Below are 25345 nucleotides of genomic sequence, written 5' to 3'. Positions count from 1 at the left end.
AAAGAAACGCTGGGTCTGCGGGCACTTATCTATGTTCCTTCACCAGCTCCTGGTCTACTGTTTGGACCGAAGGAGGCTTAGTCCATAGCTCAAGCACTGAAGACTCCTCTGCTGGATTAAATGGCTTTAGGGTCTCTCTTTGCAGTCCTCCATCAATTCAAATTGGACGTTTGGTCTTTAGGGGGCCAATAACTCTAAAGTATTCACCACCTTAGCCATCAGGCATTGGACGGAAGCCTGAGACTTTCCCACATTTGATGCAGGTGTTAGGCAAAGTTTGTATGCAGCACCCTCTGGGAACACTACAAACAACTCTGACCACAGGTATAGGAAACCCAACCTTTGGTATAAGCTTGTACTACACAGTTTTGGTAGCGTGTTGAGCAGCCAGGCTTATCTCAAGAGGGGTCAATGTGAGCTGTAGGAGAGTTACACAGACATTCACAGCGACAAGTATTCAAATAAACACTTACACTCAAGGTTTATTGAATAAACAATTATTAATTTATCAGTCAGTTAAAATAAGCCTTATTCAGAAGGGAGCAATATAATAGTAACACACAAATGCACTTCAATACTGTACAGTCTTAGTTTCTAAATCAGTTAAGACCCTTTTGGGATGGCCCACAGACCTATACTCTAAGTTTGACCTCAATAGATAGGGTGCTGGGGCCATTAATATCTTACTGTTTGCATTCAGAATACTGTTATAAGTTGGTAAAAGGAAAAGGTTATTAGAAATACAAGAGACCACAAATATTCTTAAGCAGGCAAATACTTTTGGATCCCCACAGCAGCGTCATTCAGTATAACAGGCTAGGCCAAAGTGAATGTGCAAAAGTCTTACATAGGATGAAACACTTCTGGTAGGTAAGTAGAAAAGTCTGCACAATGTCTTAGAAGTCTTTGAAGAAAAGAAGAATCAAATGTAGGGCCACAAGCAGTTAGACTTGTGAGGGGTAAAAGATGCAAGCAACTCTACAGCAAGAGGTAAATTCTCTCACACTTTGTACAGTACCTTTGAATTGAAGAAAAAGTGCAGCAGATGAATGACTTCTGTTCCTGTACAGCTCTGCAGATCTCACAGTTACTGGGCCTCAGCCGTGGGGACAAGAAGGATGACTTCTGGGGACTCCTGCACTGCAATGGGACATTCACTGCTTGCAACCGGCAACACCACCCCATCCGTGCCCCCTAGTGACTGTCTTTTTTTAATATAATGGTTTTGTAGCTTGAAATCAGTGGCTGTTCAGTGTTTCAGCTCCTCGCGTCTACCGCAAATAGAAACACTGTGGTTCCTGGCTGTCGAGATGGACTTTCCTTGCTTCTGGGGTCCCGCTCTCTGTTGAGGAGGCTCAGACTCGGTCAGTCCTGCTTCCTGAGAGTCCGGAGGATCTTTGTGAAGCTCTAGGCCAGCTTAAAAGCAACGCACACAATCTGGTGTTCCTCTCCCTGGTTATACGGTTTCCAGCAGCAACTTGGTGGAAATTCAACCAACTCCGAGAAGGATGTCCAGGTGGCTTACTTTGGAGTTGATTGGTCCCACCAACTCAAGGGGACAAGTCGTTATTGCAGGGGCTTCTCTGTTGATACGAATTTGGAGTTTCAGCACAGAAGCAGGGCTTCACCGGGCAAACCAACGTTCCAGGAGTTGCAGCACGCGTACTCTTCAAGTTCTTCTTTCGTTCCTTGGTCCAGTGGTCGACTCTGCCTTCCAAGCCAAAAGCCTCGCCTTTTATTGAGTTCTCTCCCATTCATTCCAGCCTAGCTGTCAATCACCCAGCATGGTGGCTGTCCTTGCCGGACACTCAGCCGGCCAATCACCACAGAGTGCATTTGGGTCTCCTAGGAGACTAAGTACAGGGATCTTCGGGCACCTCCCTCACTTGCTACCTAGCCCAGACACCCTGGAGCCAGAGGTGGGCTTCACTCGTGAATCCCACCAAAGGCAAAGCGAACAATGGGACCAAACCTGGTTTGGCGCACAGAGTAAATCTCAAGAAGGACCTTTCCACAAAGAAATGGTGAAAAAAGAACGGGGCCATTTTGACAAAAATGGCACCCTTGGGTGCTTTACTGCGGCTGCGAACGCAGAGATAGACAAAGGGGATACTAGGTAGCCCCTCCAGCACCCTATTATAAGGTAGTGTATGTTGGGTCTAGAAAGTTATAAAGGTAAGTAAAGTCAATTTCACTTTACGGTTCTGGGAAACAGTAGTTTATCCCAGAGAAGGTATTTAAACCTTGGGGAAATCTAACAGACTTCCCTGTGCCACTGCACTGAAGGTGCTGTGTGACACAATGTAAAAGATGATGCCTATGGAGTTTGTCAGACTCCACAACCAAAAGAAACGCAAGGCTCAGAAATTCAGAAATCACATTAAAATGCACGAGAGAGTGGGAAAAAAAGGCACTCACTCTCTCCAGGTTGAAAAATCAAGTCCTCAAAATCCAGCAAAGTTGCTGGGGGTCTCTAAGGTTTAGGGAATTAGCATGTTTTTGAGAATTATACCTAACAGCAGGTGGCATATCCAGCTTCAGAGATATGTCTAGTCCACTTGCCTCTTTCAAATCCGAGCAAGGTCCATCAATGCACCATCCTTACCATAGAACTCCTCAGGGACATCCCTGGCTTCTCTAGGACAAAAAGGTTCAAGCCCAAAAGGGATGGATCATCTCCTTCATGAACAAAGTCCTCCATCTTTGACATGAATGCTCCCACAGGAAGTGGAGCATGCTCACAAGGAGTCCCGGTTCCATCAGCACCAATCAGTGCCAATGGCGTCATAGAAAACACATCAGGTGCCAGAGGACCGACATCAGAAGACGAAGCAGTGCGGCATAGGGACAGGTCTTCACCATGTAAGAGCCTCAGCCATGCCTGAAAGCTTATGCCAGTGATACGTAGCAGGGTCTTACTAGCTTGTCTGAGCATGGTGGACCCTGATGACGCCCACAAGGCTTAAGCTGCCAGCACCAGATCCTTGGCAGAGATGTCTGGCATCTTGAGCCAAAAGGCCTCCAGTTGCTCTGGCGTGGAGGATTGGGTTGGAAAGTTACCAATGTCTCCTCTTCTTCTAATTCTTGCGGGTCAGGAAACACTTCAGTAGGATGCTCTGCCCCAGTTACCTCGAACAGGTCCATCTGAAGCCTTTTTCCTTGTGGAAAAAGTTGAAGATCTTCTCAGCACACACCCGAGGCTCCTTATGGTGCATCAATTGACACGGCCCATAGGCTTGTGCGTTGTGTCCTTTCCACAGACAATATAAAAAGATCCTTTAGGGGTCATAAATGGTCATCCGGCATCAGCAGTCGATGCAAGGCTTAAATCCAAAAGCCTTTGTGGGATTCTGCATGACTCGAAACCAACAAACTTCTAACAAAGTGGTTTTTCCTGAAGCAAGCAGAGTGCACAGAAAATAAGGAACTAGGTGCATGGTGCCTCGACATATATCATGGCCCCAACATCATGTCCGGTGCAGGACACAAAGAGGAATGGAGCAGAGAAGATGCGGCGCTGCATTACATGGTGGCAGACACGTTTCCGAAGAGCATCTGCCCTGGGAGATAGATATCATTGACGAGTAATCATTTAGAAATGCCAATGTATTTTCTATGGTCTTTTAGCCTCCTTCGCCTTCTCCATGGATCATCTCTACATTGGTGTAAAGCACGGGTATGCAACTTACAGCTCTCCAGATGTTTCGGACCATGAATCCCATGACCCCTCGCCCTTGACTATGCTGGCTATGGCCCATTAAAGTTGCATGAACATCTGGAGAGTCGTATAATGCACAACTCTGGTGTTAAGCTTGACATGTAAAGAAGAATAAAGAGCCAGTGAAACTGCTTTGTCGGAACCCAATAGATATCCTGAATGTTCATAGAAGATGATCTGTTGGCCAAAGATCTCAAAGTATCCACATGGCTCTACACAAAATGCAATGGGTGTTGTGCCTGAATAATAATGTTCATAGCAGGCCAATTAGCCTTAAAAGTACAGATCCTGAGTAATACCAAAGAGGCAATCCCAAGGAAGGAGCTGCCCACTGTTCACCTCAATAAACTGAGTAATATCAGTATAAGAGCGTTAGCATGAGTTTCTGTATATCAAGTATGAGGTTTTTGGGATATCCTTGTGTGAGCATGAGAACTGGACTGGAAAATGTTGGTCCAGGTTAGGCTTGAGGTGCACTGGCGACTGTGTGTCAATCTCTGTTCTGCAACTGAAGGTCATTTGTAGAGGAGTGGAGACTTGAAGTGGGAGCTTCGGGTCATGATTGAGGTGCATTAACTAAGTGGCTTTCAATAGTGGAGTAGCAGGTCAGCAGTTTGGTGCATTGGAGGATCTAGGTTTGAGGTGCAGAGAGTAAGCAGATACTGTTTGCTTAGACTACCATTTGGCACGTATTATGGCCATTTTGATCAGCATAATAATGACATTTGATCAATTGTCTCTGCTTCACTCCTTTTCAACAGAATAAATCCGCGCACACACCCAAACTCCAGCCTCACCAAAAACTACTGCCGCAACCCCGATAGGAACCCAAGTGGCCCGTGGTGCTACACGAGAGACAGTAAAGTGAAGCGAGAGGAGTGTGCCGTGCCAGTCTGTGGTGAGTGCTGGGCCATCATGGAGAGTAGCAAGCCTTTCTGTAATGAGCAGAGGGCCCATCTGGGGTGGGAACCAGGCTTGAAGTGTTGTTGCTGTTTGATAAGTGTAGTGGCCGATTGTGGTTAAATCTGGTTTGTCTCTGGAGGGCTGCATGCCCTTCTGTGGTGAATGAAGGCCCATTTGTGTTATGTGCTAGGCCCATTTGTAGCGAACATGCAAACACGTCTCTGGAGGGAAGCGTGCTGGTCAGTGTTGAATGAGAGTGCAGGCTCAGGCTCAGTTTAAGGGGTGGGAAGATTAGTTTGCAGCTTGTGGCGGCAGCGTGTGGCATTCCTATATGCTTTGAGTGCTTTGTCTGCCAATGGTGAGGACTAGGCATGTCGTTTGTGAGGGGTGTGGTATTTAATGCCATTTGTTGCCATTTTTGCGATAGGTTCTGGGCCCCTTTGACTGAGCAGTGGGTCCCAACTGTGGTGAGTGGCATGGCTCTTCCAGGGAGAGTGGCAGCGTCTAAATGTGTTTTGAACAACGCTCCTGTGTGTGGTGAATATCGTGCATGTCAGTAGTGATCATTAGGAATGTTTGTGGGGTGAGTGCTGGGAGGCCGTTTGCTGTGATTGGTTGGTGCATCATAGCAGGAGAGTTCCCATCTGTGCTCTGCCGGTTTGTAAAAAGTTCTGATTTAGAGTGCAATGATGCACCACATTAAAGGTGATATTGGAGAGCATATGCAGACGGGTCCTTCCAAATGATCAGTGGGGGGACAGAGTGAAACACATATGCAGCCCCAGATGGGTCCTCTCAATTGCCCTAATGCCTCTCAACTGTGCCTGCTCCCCCTCTTGTACCCGCTCCCACTTTTTGCATGTTTTCTCTCTACTATGCCTGTTTCTTCTTCCTTGTGAATGTTCCTTCTCAGCTACCTGTTACTTATCACTAGTTTCAACACTGCTCCATCTGTCCCCTCCCTGAATGACTAAATGCCTCTTCTGCCTCTCCCAGCCATACTCTGTATGTACATGCCTTCCTCCCTCTGAATGCACCCACCCTGTCTGTGTGCCCGGGCTGTATCTTTCATCACTCCTCTGTCTGTTATCAACCTACTTGCCCTGGTCTTACTTTCCTCTACCCGTACCCAACCCCAACGGCTTGTGTCCTACTTGTCCCCTCTGCTCCCAAACCTACCTCTGCCTGTTCTCGCCCTATTCAGTGATTCCCTGAAGTAGCCACCAATGTCTAGCTTCCTGCACAGATTCCAGGATGAGTGGGTTGTTTCCCATCTCTTACACCTGTTCTCACCCTGACCTACCTGTACCTGCCATGCGCCACTAGCTTTCCTAGTCAACTATTGCTGCTGAGATGGACTTGTTTTCTCTCTCCCTTTCTGGCTCCTTCTGTTCCTTTCAAATCACACATCCAATTCGTTGGTGCACTCTCTTGGCATGAGGCAGTCTGCCCACATTGGGAGAGATGCCACCCTGCTGCACTCCTGCACCACGTGTCCAACGTTATAGATATGTCTACCTTCATCAGATGGGGTTAAGGGCATCGTCGTGCCATCCTCCCCAACATCAACTAATTTACATCTACTCATTTACCTCCTCCTGATGTAATTTGACTCATGGCCCCTCAACATGTGACTCAGCGTCCATTAGGAACCATTGTCAAGCAACATCACAGAGTCAAGCATAAAACCAGCTCACCCTTTTTTAATCCGAGCCTAAACACCAGAACTGAACACAACATCACAAACCCCTTTCTTGATATACAACATTCGTTTGTACCTGTTCTGGAAACACCCACATACCCCAAGAGCGCCAGGAGAGTTGCACCCACCAGTCCGGAACCAACTCACATATTGGCCTCTGCCTCTTTAGGGCCACAAAGTGAAAACCCCCAGTAGAAGACTCAGGAGATGTGCCATATGCCCAAGTCATAGCCCTCATTGCACCTGCCAGTCTACCCATGAAGCCATGGCTGAGTGTCCCTTTAACCACCCTGTTGAACCATTCAACCAACCAATTTTGCTTTGGGCTGTACAAAGCTGTGGTAATATTTCAGAATCTTCTAACTTCCTCACACCTCAATGGTGCCCCAAGCTAATATGAACATTCTCTCTCTGGGCAGAGAAGACAACATAAAAAAATGTACTCGCTTTCAACCTCCGTGTCAAGTCCGGGACACTGTTGCCATTCCCTGGCAAACCTCTTAGTCATGTGCCCGTCTAAATGCCAGTGTGAGTTATATCTTTGGCATGTTTAATTTGCTGCAATATCATCAATTGGAAGTGAGATGTACTGAGCACTTTCTTAACTTGTGGGTTCAAGGATAAAGAGGAGTCCAAAGCACTCCTAAAGTTTCTACTTTTGTTTGCGTTTTTATCGAATGGTGAATAATCAACAAGTCTGCACCAGTGCACAACTTAAACATCACAGGCAACAGTTGCCCCCATCTCATGCCCCCAACGTCCGACCATACCAGTTCTCCTTCCCGATATGAGCGACACACTTGCTTCCCATACATTTTCTGTTCAGTTTGCCTCCCAGACCATTTCACAATCAATGCCCACAAATCCAGATCACTTTTTTCTGCGCCCATTCTAATGTACACTTGTCCAGCACCTTCAAATCATTATCTGGCATGCCAATTCAGGCCCCTTCTGATGCCACCGCTATTCGGAAGGAGTGTACCCAAAATTGGGACAGGTCCTGCCCTCCTGCCACCAGACACCACCTCAAGACTGTCAACACTTGCCACCCCACTGTAGCCTTCCCATCCTCGTGTATGAATAGCTGGCCCCTCACCATCCCAAACCCCTTCCCCTAAAATTCCCTCAATGCCCTACTGGGCAAATATCCCCGGACCAGCCCAGCAGGACCATAGCCCCCTTTAATCCTTGGTCCTTTGTACTTGGTCTGTCTCACAAGCGCACCCTTCCCCCCACACCACTTGACATTGACCACCCCAAGGCCCAGTATTACACTTCCACCTACCAGTGTAGACAAACCAAATTCCCAGAAGAACAACATTGAGAACAGAGACTTAAGAAGACTATCTTTGCAGATATGTATTCGCACATCTCATGTGTCTGTCTGTTCAAACAGCTCTCTCAGGATGCCAATAGATATTGGTCTGCAAGAGTCCATAGGCGTGCCCTGGCATCAGGCCAGCCCCTTAAACAGCCTCCTCCCAATTTCCCTGCTATGGGCTCGTGACGCCTAAAACACTTCCCACAACAATAACCCACCCCCCCCCCACACCACCCCCCAACTTTGCTGCTATAGTCAATGGGAACCGACCCATCACAATCGGTGACATCATGTAATGCAATACATCCCTTTGCTTCAACCCAGAGACCGCATCCTCCATCCCCAACCTCACCCTACTTTCCAAAAATTCCACCCCTGCTGTTCTTTGTTCCATATGCATGAAGTCTTCCGGGGTCCCTTCTAATCGGCATAGGCACAGGAGTGAGTCCATGGCATCTCTTCCACTGTTAACGGGGAAACGCAAAAGCAACACAGTTGCTCACGCCTGCCACATGTTTTGCACAAAACACAATAATCCCCTGAAGGTACAACAGTATCATCCTCCTCATCAATTTCAACACCATTTGTTCCTGCTGGACTGTTTCTCATTAATGGTCACTATGCTCTTTCTGTCCACCATCAATGTAAGACTCTTGTTGGCCCATTCCTCGTTCCACGGGCACAGCATTACAACACTCGGAGAAATTGCAGAAGGTTGATGCTATGTTGTTGCGCACAGCTTTCCACGCACCACCTGCTGTCCCAATAAATCCTCAGCCTAGCTGAGCTCGCCATGTCGGAATACATTCGTGCCTAGGAACACCTGTGTACAGGCGCGTTATAAATGACATATCACATCATATCATATATTCGGCTAAGAATTTCCTCCATTCCTCCATGCGTGCTGTAACTCTGATCCTGTGGGGTGACCTCCAACTACCTGGAAACGTCAATGCCCAACTCTCCCAGGCACCACCATCCTGCACGCAAAGTGAAGGTACTCGAGCAGCTGTTGCACCTCATGTACTTCACATGTGTTGCAGCCTGTCACACCATCAATAATGTCTCAGATCCGCTCCATAGCCATGGAGTTCAATTCCACTGCTGGGCCCCCGGTCTTCTCAGGTACCAGGGGGATGCCCAGTTCCTCTGTCAGGCCCAGAAAGGCTTCCAGCAGCTCCTCGTGCTCACCTGCCATTGACTCCTACTCACCACAAGAAAATCACCTCAGTAGTGGACCTTCTGTCCCGAACCTTTTAACTTCGTGAATGAAGAAATGTGCTAAAGCAGTCAAACAGCGTGAATGCAACCAAATAACTGTGGCATCCAAACAATCTATGGACAACAGGTTATCCACTCTATGCACAACAAATGAAATCCTCGGGGTGACCCGGCAACAGGTGAAATGCTTACTTGAACGTCACACTTTGCCATCACAGCCCCCTACCCATAGCTGTGCACAAGTACTATAGCCACAGCCGCACTGTGATATCTTGCCGCGCACATGTAGCTTCAATGTAGTCATTTACCGAGACACCCTCAGGGCAAGACAAATGATGTATCAGTCAATCCTCACCCCTCTCCTTTGGAACTATCCCTACCGGCTATATAATCAGGTCAGGGATGGGACCAACACTGAAGGGGCCCTCAACCACCACATTCAGCAGTTTCTTTTGAACCAGTTCACTTTGAACCTTAAAACCCATTCTCCTCCTTCATAGGCATGTAAGGCCTTCCCTCAACTGTTTGGCGGGCTCCATATCCAGGTAGTGGTCCAGCCAATCTGCCAACCTGTCCACCTTAACTGGAGTTCCTGTGATTTCACAGCATCCTCCCACCACCTGTCTCAGCCCTCGCTCTACAGTCAATCCACAGAATCTAGCACTGCACCACTGGTTGCTGGCCACTGCATTTCTTGTATTCGTATTTGTATCTACAATGCACCCTCATGCACGACCCTTTATTATATTGCCCAACATGCTACACCAGTCCCCCCTTTGAAGAACCCCAGCCCTCCCAACTCGCTTTGGCTGGCCTGTCCTTAAAAAGATACATGCAAGCCAGCCACAGACAACCCCTCGTTAAATGGCCCAATATGCTACACCACTGCCCTCTTCGAAGCACCCCAGCACACCCACTCCTCTCTCGGTGGTCTGTCCTTGAAAAGACACATGCAAGCCCGCCACAGGCCAAGTTGATGCCATCCACAGCTGGCACAGCTCAGAATCCATCATCTGCCATCATGCTATAGGCTGGTCGACCCCAATCGAGATCTATGCTCTTTTTCGAACCTCAGCCAAACGAAACCCACATAACTCACTTGCAACTCCCTAATAGAATACATGAATTTAAACAATGCATAGCACCACTCAGAGAACTTTTTTCAATAAATAATGGCAGATCTCCAGTTTTCAATTGTCGTCTGTACTCTATGGCGCCTCGCCAAATCCAACTCCTCTTCCTTAGACCCTTCCTTGCACTTAAAAACATCCACAGACTCTCCCATCCAGTCTTTTCTTTCATCAAATGAGACCCCAGTGGTTTAGCCATTCCCATATAGGGCAGTTTACGGTCTTTTGGAGGCAACTTCTCCACACCGCATTTAGATTTTTCCTGCGGCGGCACTCATGGCCCGTCTGCATACGGCCCCAACCCCTTCTCATTTGTCGTCCGATTAGTAATTGAGACCTTCCGTTTACTGTCTCCACTCCCAAACATAATGTCCCTTTTTTTCCCCACTCCACCCTTGATATGATCGGTTATTTATAACACGCTTAGTACCCAGGGGTTTCTAAGCGCGGACCCGCGGATCGAACCTATGTTGCTTTGTGTCGTCTTGCTTCCAAGGCGAGCACCTTGCTGCTGAGCTATCCTCCCGGGAACACCCTCTTCTTCCAGGCTGAGTCCACTCTCTGAGAAACCACCCCGCCCCTTCTCCCCCAGACTCACTTGTTTGCCGGGCCCCTCTTTTGACCAATCAGGTCACTTCTTTGGCCACAGTGTTCATGTTTTGGGCTTCTTCCACATGTTTTCTTAACACACGTCACTGTCTGCAGGCAGTCAATGTACCCCATATGGGATAACCTTTCTCAGCTCCACCACCCCACTCATCCTTACACCTTCATCGTTTGCTGCAGAAAGTCCTCCACCTCTGTGTCCTTTCTTGGAAGCTTGAATTGACCTCCTGGCCATTTTGATGCAACCACGCTCGAAGGCCACGCACGAGCCTTTCTTCCTGACACAGGCATGACCCCTTCAGCCACCTGCACCATCTTCCCAACGAATCTTCATCCCATCGGCCCTTTCGTTTGTGACCTCGTGTGTGGGCATTCCACGCTGCCTGTGCTTTTCCCCACACCAGTGACAGCCTCCCTATTCATTCTGGCCGCTTCAGCCCCACCCGACCAATGGGACCCCTTTCCCTTGAAGTCTTCTTAGGGGATCCACAAGCCATCAGCGCTGTACCCATCCTCACTGGGGCAGTGCATTTTTCCAGCCCCCGTCCATTGCTGGCCGTATCCATCTCCCACTCCTCGGGAAAACCACTCTGCCATTTTTAACACTGTAATGGTGGCCGCAGTCTCTTCTACTGAAGGCATCGCTGCGTGAGCTGCAATCACTGAACGTCTAGAGATGGGAAATGGAGAAGCCATTGCATGTGCTCTGTGGAGCCGATGCCCTCAGACATCACCATGTCTCTCGGTGCCTTCTACCTAAAGCACCCCGTGGGTGGATGAACTTGTGCACCACCCAGAGAGCCCCCTTTTTTGTTGAAGTCCTTGCTCTTATCAGCAGACCGTTCCACCATCCTAGCTATGCTCACAACTTGCTCTAGCGTCAAACATTTCACCAATAGCAGATCTTTATTGAAGCTTCTCTGTTTAGCATCATTTTACCCCTTGATCCTTCATGAGAACTACAGCACAGGGGCTGGTTTCACATTCCCCTGCCAGTCCCTGCAGCGCTTCTGATTTGCTGCCGCCTTTTCAGCTGCACATGGAGCCTACCAAAAAAGAAAAGTCTCACCATACAATGTCCCTCTTGAGCCCACAGTGCTGCTCCATCCACTGACACCACAAAAGCAGCTCCAACATCTCTTGCCAATTAACCCACAGCTGTGGGGCGCAATGTCTCAAAGGCTCTCCTCATCCAAGTGCAAGGCAGTTCAGGACTACCTCCTATTTGCATGGGTTGTATACTAATTGACATTTTCACAACTGACCTCGGGAGAATTGACCTCATTTAGAAGGTCAATTAGGTCATATATGCGGGGGAAGCCCCCCGCAACCCACCACCCAATGCAAAACCCCCCGCAACCCTTCACCCAATCCCCTTATATTATTTATAATCCAAAACCAACCCAATACATATATAAAATAACTAAAATAATTTAAAGGTCAATTGTGCAGAAGGTCAATTAGGACCACTATAATTAGGTCAATTGTGCAAAAGATCAATTGTAAAAGGTTAACTTGGGTAATACCTTTGCATGCAGCATCCATTCCTTTCACCCAATGACTCCGGTGTACGTGTCAAAGAGTTTTTCCCAGCGATCCTATCACACCCCTTTCTCACTCGAGGTGGCCATGGAAAGAGGCAGCGCGTTACCTCGATTCCGTGGTGATGGCAAGAAAATGCAACAAAATAAATACAAAAAATGTATACAATAAGTTAATACAATAAATAAACACTACAAACTAAAAAACTACCCCTCACCCACAGACCAGAATGAGTACGTTTCCAATGTCTTAACAGCTCTACTTGCAGACTCTGCGTGGGCAAATCTTCCAGACGGGACCTCCAATTGACCTCTGTTGCACCATAACTGCAGTTGGAGTCTACTTTGCCCTTCACCCACTGCCAATATGAACAGGAGAACCTCCACTATTTTGCACAGTGTGGTTGAGCCACAAGTCTCTAATGTATTGGGCTCTCTCTCCCAGCAGTGCGAATGCCCCACAGCGGGATGAGGCAGGCGGCACGTCACAAAACATCCATGGCATACATCACAATGTGGGTGGAGGGTGCTCTGGTTCCAAAGAATGCCTCACAATGGACCGAGTGTTTTGGGAACGGAGCATGGGTTTGGGGCGTGCGTGTCTGGATGCAACACCCTATCTTGTAACACCAAGACAACGGAGTGTTGGCTCTTCGTATCTCAGCACGACTGCATCAACCTCCGGCACTAGCATGCAGGCACTGCTTTCCTTGCTGGGGGCCTCGGGGACCTCATGTCCTGGCAGCCTTCCTCACAGGTTGCATGCCTCGACAAACGTGCCATCCATTCCATGCCCTTATCCCTGCTCCGCACAATGTTGCACTGCTGGCACTGTTGCTCTACTGCCGTCACTGTTGTTGCTGTCACAAATGTAATAATTCTCTCTTCTATCACACTGGCTGACCTATACTTCTCTCCATGAAAAGGCCGATATTTCCCCAATACTCTAACCCCTCATCGCAAGTGTGGCAGTGAAGGCAGGTGGTGACTTCTGAAGGTCACCGAGTTTACTAATGCTGGGACACCACACAAGGAGCAGGGAGTGTGTGCTGCCCGCCCAGTTGCATCTGCCCTCTAACCATTCTTCATGGAACCCCATCCTATTCCATGCTCCATGTTCCACCCTCATCACTCTACCTAATCCCTACACTCTGCTTGTTCTGGCTCCTCCTGTTCCCACTCTGCTAGCTCTTCCCGTCCTGTTACTCCTGTTCCAGACCTTCTCCACGGGTCCCCACCCTGCTTGCCTTGTTTATGCCCAACACTGCATGTCCCTGCGCGGCTGTGTCTGTTCCCTCTCTTCCTAACTCTGAATCTTTGATTTTAGGGCAGAACCGGACCACAGTGCCCTACCATGTCACGCAACATCCTCAGCAAGAGAAAGTCCAAAAGGTGCCGTGTGAGGACTACAACGGCATGCTGTACACGGGCACCCTGGCGGTCACGGTCTCTGGCCTGCCATGCTTGCCCTGGAATTCCCAAAAGGCCCAGGAGCTCAGCACTACAAGGAAATTCACAGCGGACGTTAAACTAGTCGAGAACCATTGCCGGAACCCAGATGAAGACTCAGAGGGTGTCTGGTGCTTTGTAGATCATCCAGAGAAGAGCTTTGAGTATTGCAGCCTGAACTACTGTGGTGAGAGATCTTCTATTCAGGTTTCAGTGGGAGGGTACACATATCTCTTTACTCCCCTTCTGCCTCATATCAATATGTGCACCTAGTGGCACATGACACCAAGGCAGAAGGGCGTTTCATTGTTCCAACTCCCACCTCTGTCGCCTGCTCTAAAGTGGGGCTGGGAGGGGCATTAGTATTAGTCACCAATGGCACAGCAACAGGGCCTGTACATGACGCATGTGTGTGGGTCAGTGATGCAGCAGCACAATGATAGCGCTGTCTGGCACAGGTTTGCGCTTCACACACAAGCAAGACCTCTTTCAAAGCTGGTATAAAACCTGAATGATATATTTATTTATTGTTTATTTGTACATCGCTTATACACAAGTGAAGTGCTTCAAAGCGCGTCAAGGCATGAAGGGAGCAAGGGAATACAGTAGTTATTTTTAGGCCGTGAAGTTTCCAAATCATCTAACAAAAAGTAACTAGCGTACTAGGCCTGATGGCATTTCTCCTAGTGAAAGTGCAAGAAGTGTTTTGGGCGCAACCAAACTAGGGAGGGAAGACAAAGGGGGGGGGGTACAGACAGGTCTTACTAGTCCTAGTTAATTCAGGTTATGCAAATATACAGACACACGTGCCAGGGGGCAAGTGCGCCCAGTCCAGCAGGGCCCTGGGTTAAGTGCAGAGAGGTTACACCTCTCATGGAGCGTATGCTGCAAGTGCAGTAGTCTGACCATAGTGCAGAGGCCAGGAGGCAAGTGCAAAGACTGTTAGGGGAGCCTGGGACCTATGAGGCTCTGATGGTGAGCAAGGCGAGTCAGTAAAAACTTAACTGATTTAGAAAGGGAAGGAGGAGTGAGGTAGGAGAGAAAAGAGAGGAGGTTAGCAAGGGAGAGGAAGAGAGAAGCAGGAAGCAAAGAGGAAGGTCTTGAGGAGTTTCTGGAATTTAAGGAGCTCCGGCTCAAGGTGGAGAGAGACAGGGAGGCAGTTCCAGAGGGCGGCACCTGCAGAGGATAAAGATCTACCCCCAAATCTCTGCTTAGAAAAAAGGCTTACACGCAAAGAGTTGTAGGGAGACGAGTAGAGTTAGCAAGGCGTGAGCTGTGTTATCAAGGTTAAACTCCCTAGGTCTTAGTCTTTCAGTTTATAATGATGAAGCAGTCTCTGGGGAGTACTTTGATACCTGGGTTTTTGATCTGGCGGGGGAGAGTGTAAATGTGACAAGCTGGCAGAGTTTTCAGCAGGTGGCTCTGCATGGAGAGTGGCTGGTATTTCTTTGTCCATGGCACAGTTGCCATAACAGCTATTAACCACTGGAGTTTCTGGAGATCCATGGGTATCCATTTTGTCGATTGAATATACAGGGTTCAGGGTACAGGGCTTTAAGTGCCTCTTCATTTGCGGGATTGCTATCAGGGTGGTTTCAAGGGGGGCACATGCCTTTCCTGGAAGATACCACCTTTTTCCTGGACGTCTTGATCTCCCGGGCAGATGGCAGGTCTTTTGGTGTGTTGTTTGGCAATCAATTGTGTTTTTCCTCTATCGTTCTTTTGTTGCTTAGTCGACTACTCCTGTAGGGATCCAGGAGCTGGTTAACTGTATGGTGGTTGTGAAATAAGGATGGTAGCCCGGGCCCATCCACTGGATGGCTGTGGGGTATTTGATAGTGCCTCAGGAATCTATAAAATTCGAGTTCTCACTGTTGAGCTTTGTTCATGAGCGATGTGGATGACTCTGTTTAGGGCACTCATGAATCTGTTGGTATCAGTTGACTTCTCTCCAGCACAGGGTGAGTTGGTTGTGTTTAATGCCAACCCAGCCCAGGTAGACCTGGAATTTCACCCCTTGGAACAATGGTGTGTTCTCTCATGCGCACCTTAGGGACACCTTTAGTTGTTAAGATCTTTCGCATCTTTGGATTCATGGCACTGTGCTTATAGGCCCTAATGAGTCCACCTGTGGGTACCTTGAGTAGTTGTCCATGGCACTAGCAGGTGCAAAACACATGGCAGGTTCCAAAAGACTGCACTGACTTTGTCCCATTGTTTGTGCGCTATCTGCTGATTGAGGGGGCTATTGACTTCGTCAGTGGTTTGGCGCAGGAAGGAGGTTCTTGGGATGTCCTCTTCCAGATTCCTAACTCCATGGAGCCACGTTTTCATCTTAAGGTGTTGTGGTAGGTCCGAAACGAGAGACGGACAAGGGGGCATGGTCTTCGAATACCTTTATCCTTTATGTAACATAAAAAGGCCTAACCTTCCCCTAAGCATCAGTGCCGAAGCCCTGCTCCAAAAAGAAACAAGTAAAAGGGTACTTGTCTGTATGTCTTACATAAATGAAGTCATCTCTCCAGAATGCTATTCTAAACTAGCTTCCTTCCCTTTCTCTAAAAAGAAAAATACAACCCTGAAGACACTTTGGGACATTGTCCAATTGAAGGGATGGCTGGTTGATTCTAACCCCCAGCCCTTTTGTCCCTTTATCATAGGCCCTTGAATTATTTTCCTGAAGGAGCCCTGTCCCGGGATTCGAAGTAGGTCTTTCTCAGACTTTCTCCAATTTTAGGAAGACTTTCGTCTTTTTTGCGTCTGTTTTACTCCACCTGGGTCTGGGATTCTCTCAGGCCCATGCTCCTCACTCTGGGACTCCACTTCTTCTCGTTCTCCACTCTGGTGTTCTGCTCTTTTCCATGCCGCAACCTGGTGCTGTTCTCTATATGTGTCCCCTCTCTGGGGCTCTGCTGTTCCTCCTCTATTCTGGGGCTTGCCTCTTTCTTACTTCCCATTTCTGGACTTCTCTGCTGTCTCCACAATCTGGGGTTTCTCTCCGTCTTAGTCCCCGCTCTGGGGCTCTTCTGTTCATCTCGCGCTCCGGGGTGCCTCGCTCTCTTGATTCCCACTCTGGGACTGTTCTGTTCTCTCCTGGCGCAGGGGCTCTTTCCCCCACTCTGGGTTTTCTCTCTCTCTTGCATCGCGCTCTGGGGCTTCTGTGTTCCTTCCTCACTCTGGGACTCTTTTCCCCCCACTTCTGGGTTCCCTGCACTCTTGTTCCCCACTCTGGGACTTCTCTGTTCAATCCCCTCTCTGGACATCACCTCTTTCTCTTACTCTCTTGCCTTGCCGCCCTCCTCCCATACCTCTGAAGTCACCACTGCTTCAGAGGTAAAACTGCTTCTCTAACATTCAAATGCCTTAATAATGCGGCACGAGCTACCTAGCAGAGATTTAAAAGAAGAGTCACATCCAGACCTACTAGAACAGCCTACACAAATTGCCTATCAGTCCCCCCCTTCAAAATGACAACAACCGGGGGAAATAGTTTCCCCTTCAAAGCGGCCCAACTGTGGAACTCCCTCCCACCTACTCTAAGAACTGACCAATCTTACCCACTCTTCAGATTAAACATGATCAAATGGCTCAAAGAAAATGACCCATAAACTAACTGCACGAGTTACTTGACCTAGCAAATTACTGGACCCATGCCTCCCGCTGCGACGACTCCTTACCTGTATTACCTGAATGTTGTACCGACTCCATTTTTGTAATGCACCTGTAATATTTACTGTATACAAATCTATTTGTATTTTGATGCCTATGAAACTTTGTAACATGTAAGCCTAAAGCATTCTTATCTCCGCGCCCTGATACCTTCGGGTCTGGGGGGCGCTACAAATAAAGAAAGAAAGAAACAAACAAACAAACCGCATACCTGTTACTGGTGATCCCTGGGAGCGGTGTGTAGTCCGCCAGGCTCTCTTCTTGCCACGGGGCGACTTAAACAACTCATCAATTGGACTCCACACCTGCTGCTCGTCTTTCCCTATTGCTCAACATGGAGCTCTCTATGCTGCTTCCCCACGGGGCATTGCATCAGGCTTCTGTGGTACATCTTTCTCGGGGTCACACTGGACGGTCCCCATTACTCGTCCGTGGGATCTGGCTGAACTCACGTGGTGCACGCCGCCAACTGGGATGCCATGCCTGGTGTTCTCTCTCTCTCTCCTACCAGCCACACCGCCTCTAAGCGCTGTAGCACAATTGAACTCTGCCGGCTTTGCAGAATCTCCATCCTGTTCATGCGTGATATTCTAGTGCATAGTTGTAGCCTTGTAATTGGAGCATTCACTTCTCACTCTTGGATGGCAATAGAGGAGCAGTACCCTGAGATGAGATGAGCAGGTTATGGCCTGCTGTTGCCTTAAATCCCTATCCCTAGATGTTTAGATGCAAGTGTTTCATTTCCCAGAACAATGCAATAGTTTCTATCTCCTGGAGTACCATTGTTCACTGGGGGTGAGCACCGAGCTGGAATAGGCAACAGTTGGAGTCCTTTGGAACTTTTCGGTCTGTACACGGTCAGTGCCAAGTCTACACAGGTTGCCAGTGGCAAAATGTTGGTGTCTTTTTCTAATGTCAAAGTATTGACCTAAGGTTTGGTCAGTTTGTGCCCGGCACTTGACCCCGATGAGGTCATGATAAAGGACATATATCTAACACTTCAAAACTAGATTAGGCAAATTCGTTTTTATTTGCTCCATGTAGTATGTTGTTTTTTTGTTCTGCCGTTACATGAAAAAGACGGTTTTGTGCATTTAGTCTTGCTTTGTTCACACATTTATCTGAAGAAGAATTTGTTTTTCTGTGATTTACACCGTACGTCTATGTACTTCTGTATGTATTAATTGCAACATGAGATAAAGAAAGATAAAAATCCACCAGCAAATTGATAAATGCTGAATAAAGTGTTTTAGAACGTGCATGTGTTTTTGCATGATTGAATCAGCAGATACATTGACATCATTGTTGAGGGTGTGAGTGGGCAGATGGAAACATGCCCGTTAACCATTGACACCTTAGAAAAGTAAGAGATTACTTACATGAATTGGAGTAAGTTTGTGAAAAATATACATGGTATAACGCTTCTGTATTGCAAAGTATGGCATGACGGCATATTTAGTTCTCTGGCATTCTTATTAGGGCAGCTCTCCCCATTCACAATCCATAGTGGCTTTGGTAATGTGGTGTAGCAGAGACGTGAGCATTGCAGTTTAAGGATGAATCACACACAGTAGACCCTGGAAGCCGCATATCTCTCGAAAGGATTTTTGGAGCTTCTATAAAATCTATCTTTAGGGGGTCCAATGTGATGGACTGTGGCTAAACACATAGACAACGAATTCTAATTGGTCCTGTAAGATTTCACACTTCTCTTTATGCAGAATCAGGGCAAACTCAGCTGCTGCCACACAGCTCTCAGTCATGGTGTGTGTTTTTTGATTGGTTTGAGAGGTTGTTACTTATGTTGATTGCCCATTTAAAGCGGTCTAATGTCCAGCACATAGTGTTATGGAAGACCTACGTGCCAGGCGATATGCCAAAGTTCTGGCTCTGACATCTTTGTCACCCCAGAAGTGTGAAACACGTGTTATTGGGGACAACTCTTTGCTACACTTTAGCTAGTAGTATAATCCTGTCAGATCTAACTAGGAGAAGACTGTGGCCCCATTAGGTCTGTGAATAGGTCTTCGATTGGGGGACTAAGTTGTCTTTCACTGTGGATCACTTTGTTGGGCAGGTGCATGCCTACGCAGATGCAGATTTACCTGTTCACTTAGCCTTCCTCGTGAGCATGATCGGTTAAGCCATGCCATGGGTCTTCTATTTTCGTAAGAATGCCATCATTCTCTGAAGGGAACCCTTTGGTGTTGTGTGGCTCTGGTTGGAATTACTTTGTCAATGCAGAGCTTAGAACCAGTTTTGTTCATGGAACCAACACCAGAAACTGTATTGTAAAAATTGAGTAGGCGATCTAGGGTGGAGCGTGTGGATGTTAAAAGTTATGCTGAGGAGAACAAGTCATACTGTGGATTTGCATCTCATCAACATGTCTTAGCAATGAACACTCTCGCCCAAGTTTGGCCTTCAACATTTCACTCGGTAGGGGTGAATATTACAAGTAGCAGGATTGCGTGGTGTACCCAAAAGTGAAGAAGTGTGTGAGTTGTAGCAGTAGGACTGGGGTAAGAAGTCAGTTTTACTTCTTGGGTAGTACATTTACTGATGCACATGTATCACTGAGGGCTCATCCTTTTGCCATCTATGAAGATCTAGTAGTTAGGAGGTGAGTGCCTTCCATTGTTGCTGGTGTTGCTGATCACATTGACAAAGAAAAAGTCTTGATCAATGCATGAGCACTTGGCTTTTTAAAAACAAATTATATTTATTGAAGATTTTAAAATTTGAATCTCCACATACAAAACAGATAAACAACAACACCCCCCCTCTGGCCTTTTCCCCCCAACTGCCCCACCACCCCATGCCCATCCTGGGTCAAGGGATATCTCCCCCTGAAATGTCCAACAACTAATCCGAGTGCAATTCATAAAAAGTCCAATATCATTAGGTTCTGTGGGCACTGCTGGATCCAAACGTCCCCTTTTAAGCACACCAGGACCAACCCCCAGTCCCGCTTAAATGCCTCCTGCTCGCCCTGTATCCTGTAAGTGGCCCATTCCATTGCAAGGAGTTTCCAAACCTTTTGCAACCAATCAGTGCTCGACTGAAGCTTACTTTGCTGCCTGGCTCAGGGTGGCCCAACTCTGGAAGCAATTAGCCAAATCATGAATGCCTTCTGCTGCTCTTTGGATGCCAGGCCATCCATCGCTTCCCCCAACCTCATCAACCACTCCCTCCACCCCACATCCAGGCCATGCCCAAAAATCTCTCCCACCTGTTTAATGACTTCCTGCCAGAAGTGCTGGATCCCTGGGCAATCCCACCAAATGTGAGCCCACATTCCCTTATCCGCGCACCGCCGCCAGCAGCTTGATGCAGTGCTAGGGAACATTTTGTGCAATAGCTCAGGCGTATAATGCCACTACAGCATCACACTGTACCATGTCTCTCGTAGCTGGATCGTGCGTGTCAACTTGTCTATGTTTTGCCAGGTGCTAGCCCAGTGTTCATCCGTTATCTACCAGCCCAGAGTCGCTTCCCACTTGGTCATATAGGGCCATCTTGGGGCAGCAGGGTCATCTGATACTAGCCTGTATAGAGAGGAGACTACGCTTTTGGAACCATCATGGGTGGTTATACATTTCTCAAAGGGCGTCAGCGGCCTAGTCGCCATCTCCTGAAGCGTTGGACTGACCACCCATTGCTGTACTTGAAAATATTGGTGTCTGCCCTTCTCTCTTAGCCCAAGACACTGTTTATGTTGCTGGAATGTCAGTATACCCGTGCCCTCGAACATATCCCCCACTTTCAGGCACCCACCTTTTTAGGGAGAACCGTGGGTTTTCAAATAATGGTGTGAAGGGGGTAGGGATGAGTGATAGAATCCCCCATGCCACCAGGGGGTCCTACACGTCCATCAACGCCCCCATAATCTGACTAATGCGCATGTTAGGCGGCCTACTAGCCCTGTCCACCCACAGGAATCCTTGCAGCGACATCTGCGCAACCGCTCTTCCCATCCGCACCCAGCATTTTTTCTCATGCCCCGTCAACCATTCTCTAATGACCATCAACTGGGATGCCTTTTAGTACTTCCTAAATTTGGATATACCCAGTCCCACCCACACCCTCACCACCACCAGAGTTTTGAACACTACCCTACCATTGGGCGCCTGTTTCGCCATATGAATGCCACATTTTATTTATTGAGGGCCCTGAAAAAAGGCCCAGGAAGGGAGATGGAGGGCCTGGAAATAGTATAGCACCCTAGGCAGAATCACCATCTTTACCAAGGCTATTCGACCAAGCCATGAGATATGCAGAGGGTTCCAGCTGGCCGTATCCTCCCTCACCTTGCTCAAAAGGGCTGGGTAGTTTGCCCCGTAAAGCTGATCTAGCGATTTAGTGATGGTGATCCCCCCCGTACCTTATCTCCCGCTTGGCCCATCGGTATGGCTGTTTGTTCTGGATTCTGTGCTCTTTCTGTCTGGTCCAAGGCCAGGCTCAGGATCCCGGATTTCTGAATGTTTACTTTCAGCCTGACACCCTGCCAAATATCTCCAGTTCCGTCACCATCTCTTCTAAGGAAGTCACCGGCTCTGTGAGTGTTAACAACATATCGTCAGCATAAGCCATGATCTTATGCATTTCACCCCCGAACTCTATGCCCCTCCCCTTAGTAGCCACTCTAATTCTAGCAAGAAAGGGTTCCAGTAAGATAGCATAGAGGAGCGGGGTGAGCGGGCAACCCTGTTTCGTACCCACGACTAAGAGGAATCTGTCTTGAAATGTGACCATTGATGGCAAGCCGCACTGAGGGCGAGTGGTAGTTGGCCTTAATCTCCTGCACAAAATACAGTCCGAAGCCCATATGGTTGAGAGCTCGAAATAGGAACGTCCATTCTATGCGATCAAGCGCTTTTTCCGCATCAAGTGCGACCACTCCCATGGTATTTGCTTAAGCTCGATCTTTTCTATAAGGTGGCAGTCCCACCGAATGTTATCAAATGTGTGTCTCCCTGGTACAAAGCCAACCTGGGCCCATCAATCTGGGAAGCAGCGGAGCCAGTCTCCTTGCCAATATTTTGGTGTAGATTTGTGCGTCGATATTCATCAATGTTATGGTTCTATAAGACCCACAGCAAGTTGTATCCTTTCCTGGCTTGGGGAATACCACCATTTTGGCCTCCATCGACTTGGTGACCGCACCTGTAGTTTTGAAAGTGTTAAACAGATGCATCATCCTAGGTGCTAACTGTGCTCTAAATTTTTTAAAGAACAGGGCCGCCTACCCACCTGGGCCCGGTGCTTTCCCAAATAGTAGTAATAAAGTTTATTCAGCATTAGCCATTTACAATCATTAAACAACAATACATTACATATAAATAATAATTTAAAACCCTAAACCTAATTTTAAAAATGGTCTGCCATATATTTTGATTCCTTCTTTTAAAAACATGCAAACATCAGATATGAAATACAAATCATTCCAATTCATATATTGGGACGTTGTGTTCAAAGTATCCCAGATACCAAACTTAACAAAATCATTTTTAAAACATTGGGCCTCATTACGACCCTGCCGGTCCGGTAACAACGGTGCTGGTAGGCTTATTGGCACCATTGTTACAGGACCGGCAGAGTTCAAGTTTGCAGGCTGGATGCCCTCCCACCTGCCAGGTCTGACCTGGTGGGCGGAACGGGACCCGCTCGCAGTCTTTGTGCTACCGACCTCCCCATTCCCATTGAGTCCTATGTGACTCGAATGGGAATGGGGAGTTACATTTTCCGACTCATGGCTTCACGGACCGCCGGGGCTGTAAAGCCCTGGTGATTCCCTAAAGCCAGGTGCTAGAAAAAATTCATAACTCCAGCAGCAGCCTGCCGTTTTTACCAGCATGGCTACTGCTGGAGTTGTAATGAGGCCCATTGTCATCTAAGGGTAATCAGGAGGGGGCACATTAATAAAAAATGGAGTATATTCTCCTCGTTTTCTGTCCCACAAGAGCATTCTTTACTGCCGCCCAGCCAGGACATTCTAGCTGTCAATGGTAGGCTGTTTAATCAAACCATTCATATTATTTTTCTATGCTCTGGGGATTTCAGGGAGCTTATAGCACCTCTCTGACAGATGCTCTAAGTCAAGGCGACATAAAATGACATTGATGAGAGAGGATAAGCGGTTCATCGTGCTCGCATATTCAAGTCTAATGGCCTTTTTCCTAAGGTCGATCTTCAATTTGGCTAGGCAATTGATTTGGTTAGGATCAATGCCCCACTTGTTAATCTGTCTTTTGCCAAAATTGCACCATGTATATTTGTGTAACGCTCACCTGATTCCCGTAGAGGCGCCTGTCTTGACTGGGCGTATACCGTATCTGCAAAGGTGATGTGTAACACACGGCTGGCTCTTTGGGCTGGAACTCTGTGCACTGTATGTCTGACTTGAAGGGTAAGATGTCTGCAGATAGAAAATATGGGATTAAGGAACTGGGTTATTGAATGTCTCTCTCTTCTTCCCTTTCTCTTCTCCTGTAGAACCCCAAAGGTTAACGCTCTCACCTTAGGTAAGTGCACGCCGTGCTCTCCATCTGCCTCGGGGCAGGGTGCTGTAACCAGTTTCTTCACTGGATAAGGGGAGCAGGCCTCTTGACTTCAGAGGACTGCTGTCCGTCGTTTACTGCACGAACGGTAAGTTTCGGGTAATTCTAATGTCTTTAAAGTCTTTAGTAATGATGTTTCTTGTTTTGCAGGGTTCCGGCGATGGCGGATGACGGGCTGAAGTGAGTTGAAGATGGAGCCCGTGTGATGAATAGAAGCGCCTGGAAGCACGTAAGTAAGCGCTTGTTGCCTGCTTCACGATGCGCTCTAACTGTCTTTTTATTTTGCAGGTACAAGTTCGGAGCGGCTGCAGGGTGCCGGAATACCCACTGGGTTAGATGTGGAAAGGAGTAATGGCACGTGAGTATTAAAGTTCCCCAATGTCTTTAAACGCACCTTGTTTTGTCTTTCAGATGCGGGATGCAGCGCCGAAGCGTTGGTGACAGCCGATGGACCAGGTAAGTGAAGAGCTGTCACTGAAGACCGTAATGCTAACCTGTTCTTTCTTGTCTTTATAGGTGTTGCTGAAGACTGGATTCAGGATGGTAAGCCTTTTTCCTTAGGCCCAGGATCAGATGCAGAAGACACGATGAGCGTTCTGCTGCAGAGGATGCAGAATAACGCAAAGCAAGATTCATCCATCGGGTGTGGTTTAAATAGCCTCCTGTAGTGCTTAGGTGTCTCCTTCCACAGCCACGCCTAGGTAAGAAAAGAGTTCCTGCTTTCCAGAAGAGTTCCAGTGTTCTGAATCTAGGGAGTGGCTCCTGCCCCACCCAACAGGAAAAGTAGTTCCAAACAGAAGAGGATCAGAGGCTCAACTGGCAGGCAAGTAAGCAGCATGGTCTGCTGCAGGTAAGTCCACCCAAGCATTATGAGCCCGGCGCTTCCAGCGCTGGGACTGGGCATATTTATGAGCCTGGTGCCACTGGCGCCAGGACTGGGTCCAAAAGGTCCCAATTGGGACTGGTTGGCACTCGGAACCTGGGTTATGGATCTGCTTCCAAGGGAGTTGGGAAAACCCTGACCTTTTGGAAGCAGAGATCATGACAGTTGTCCTTTGGCTGGTGACGAATGGATTTCCTGAACTATTTCTCGCCTTGCAGGGTTTGGGGTATCAAATGTATTAGTCTTGATATAGAATTCCAAAAACGTGCGCACCGCTAGTACTGCTTTACTATTAACACTCAGTTCTGCTCTTAGAGCGTCCCCTGGTCCATTAGAGCCAATCCCTACTATGTTCCTTAAAAATTAATTCTGCACCACGTCCAGCCTAGTACAGTTTGCGTGCCCCATATTTCACACCCGTATAATATGGATGTATGTATTTTGATTTCCATGACCATTAAGCATTTATCCAATCTCTTGCCCCCATACTTATAGTAAAAGCGAGTCAGCCCTCTGAGGCTCGTTTTAGCTTCCTTTCAGACCAGGAGCCACTCTGATGGAACAAGATTCCTAAATAATTGTAAATCTTGACCACTGCAATATTTACATTATTTATAGCCCATACAAACTTATTTTTGTGGT

At 47.8% G+C, this 25345-nt stretch overlaps 1 protein-coding gene and 1 long non-coding RNA gene across 2 annotated transcripts in view; one reads left to right on the top strand and one right to left on the bottom strand.

Annotated features, from left to right (window-relative positions):
* The window catches only part of F2 (coagulation factor II, thrombin), a 330337-nt gene that overhangs the window by 175972 nt on the left and 129020 nt on the right, over positions 1-25345 (top strand). The window contains exons 6-7 of the mRNA XM_069623200.1: positions 4480-4616; positions 13470-13778. Of these exons, the coding sequence (XP_069479301.1) occupies positions 4480-4616; positions 13470-13778 (446 nt within the window). The remainder of the gene's footprint in view (positions 1-4479; positions 4617-13469; positions 13779-25345) is intronic.
* Positions 1-25345, bottom strand: part of LOC138503452 (uncharacterized) — a 175000-nt gene that overhangs the window by 37650 nt on the left and 112005 nt on the right. The gene's annotated exons all lie outside the window — the stretch shown is intronic.

The sequence above is a fragment of the Ambystoma mexicanum genome, chromosome 11 (assembly GCF_040938575.1).
Source record: "Ambystoma mexicanum isolate Mex_15411 chromosome 11, UKY_AmexF1_1, whole genome shotgun sequence".
In the NCBI taxonomy this organism is placed as follows: domain Eukaryota; kingdom Metazoa; phylum Chordata; class Amphibia; order Caudata; family Ambystomatidae; genus Ambystoma; species Ambystoma mexicanum.
This window is presented reverse-complemented; position numbering and strand designations above follow the sequence as displayed.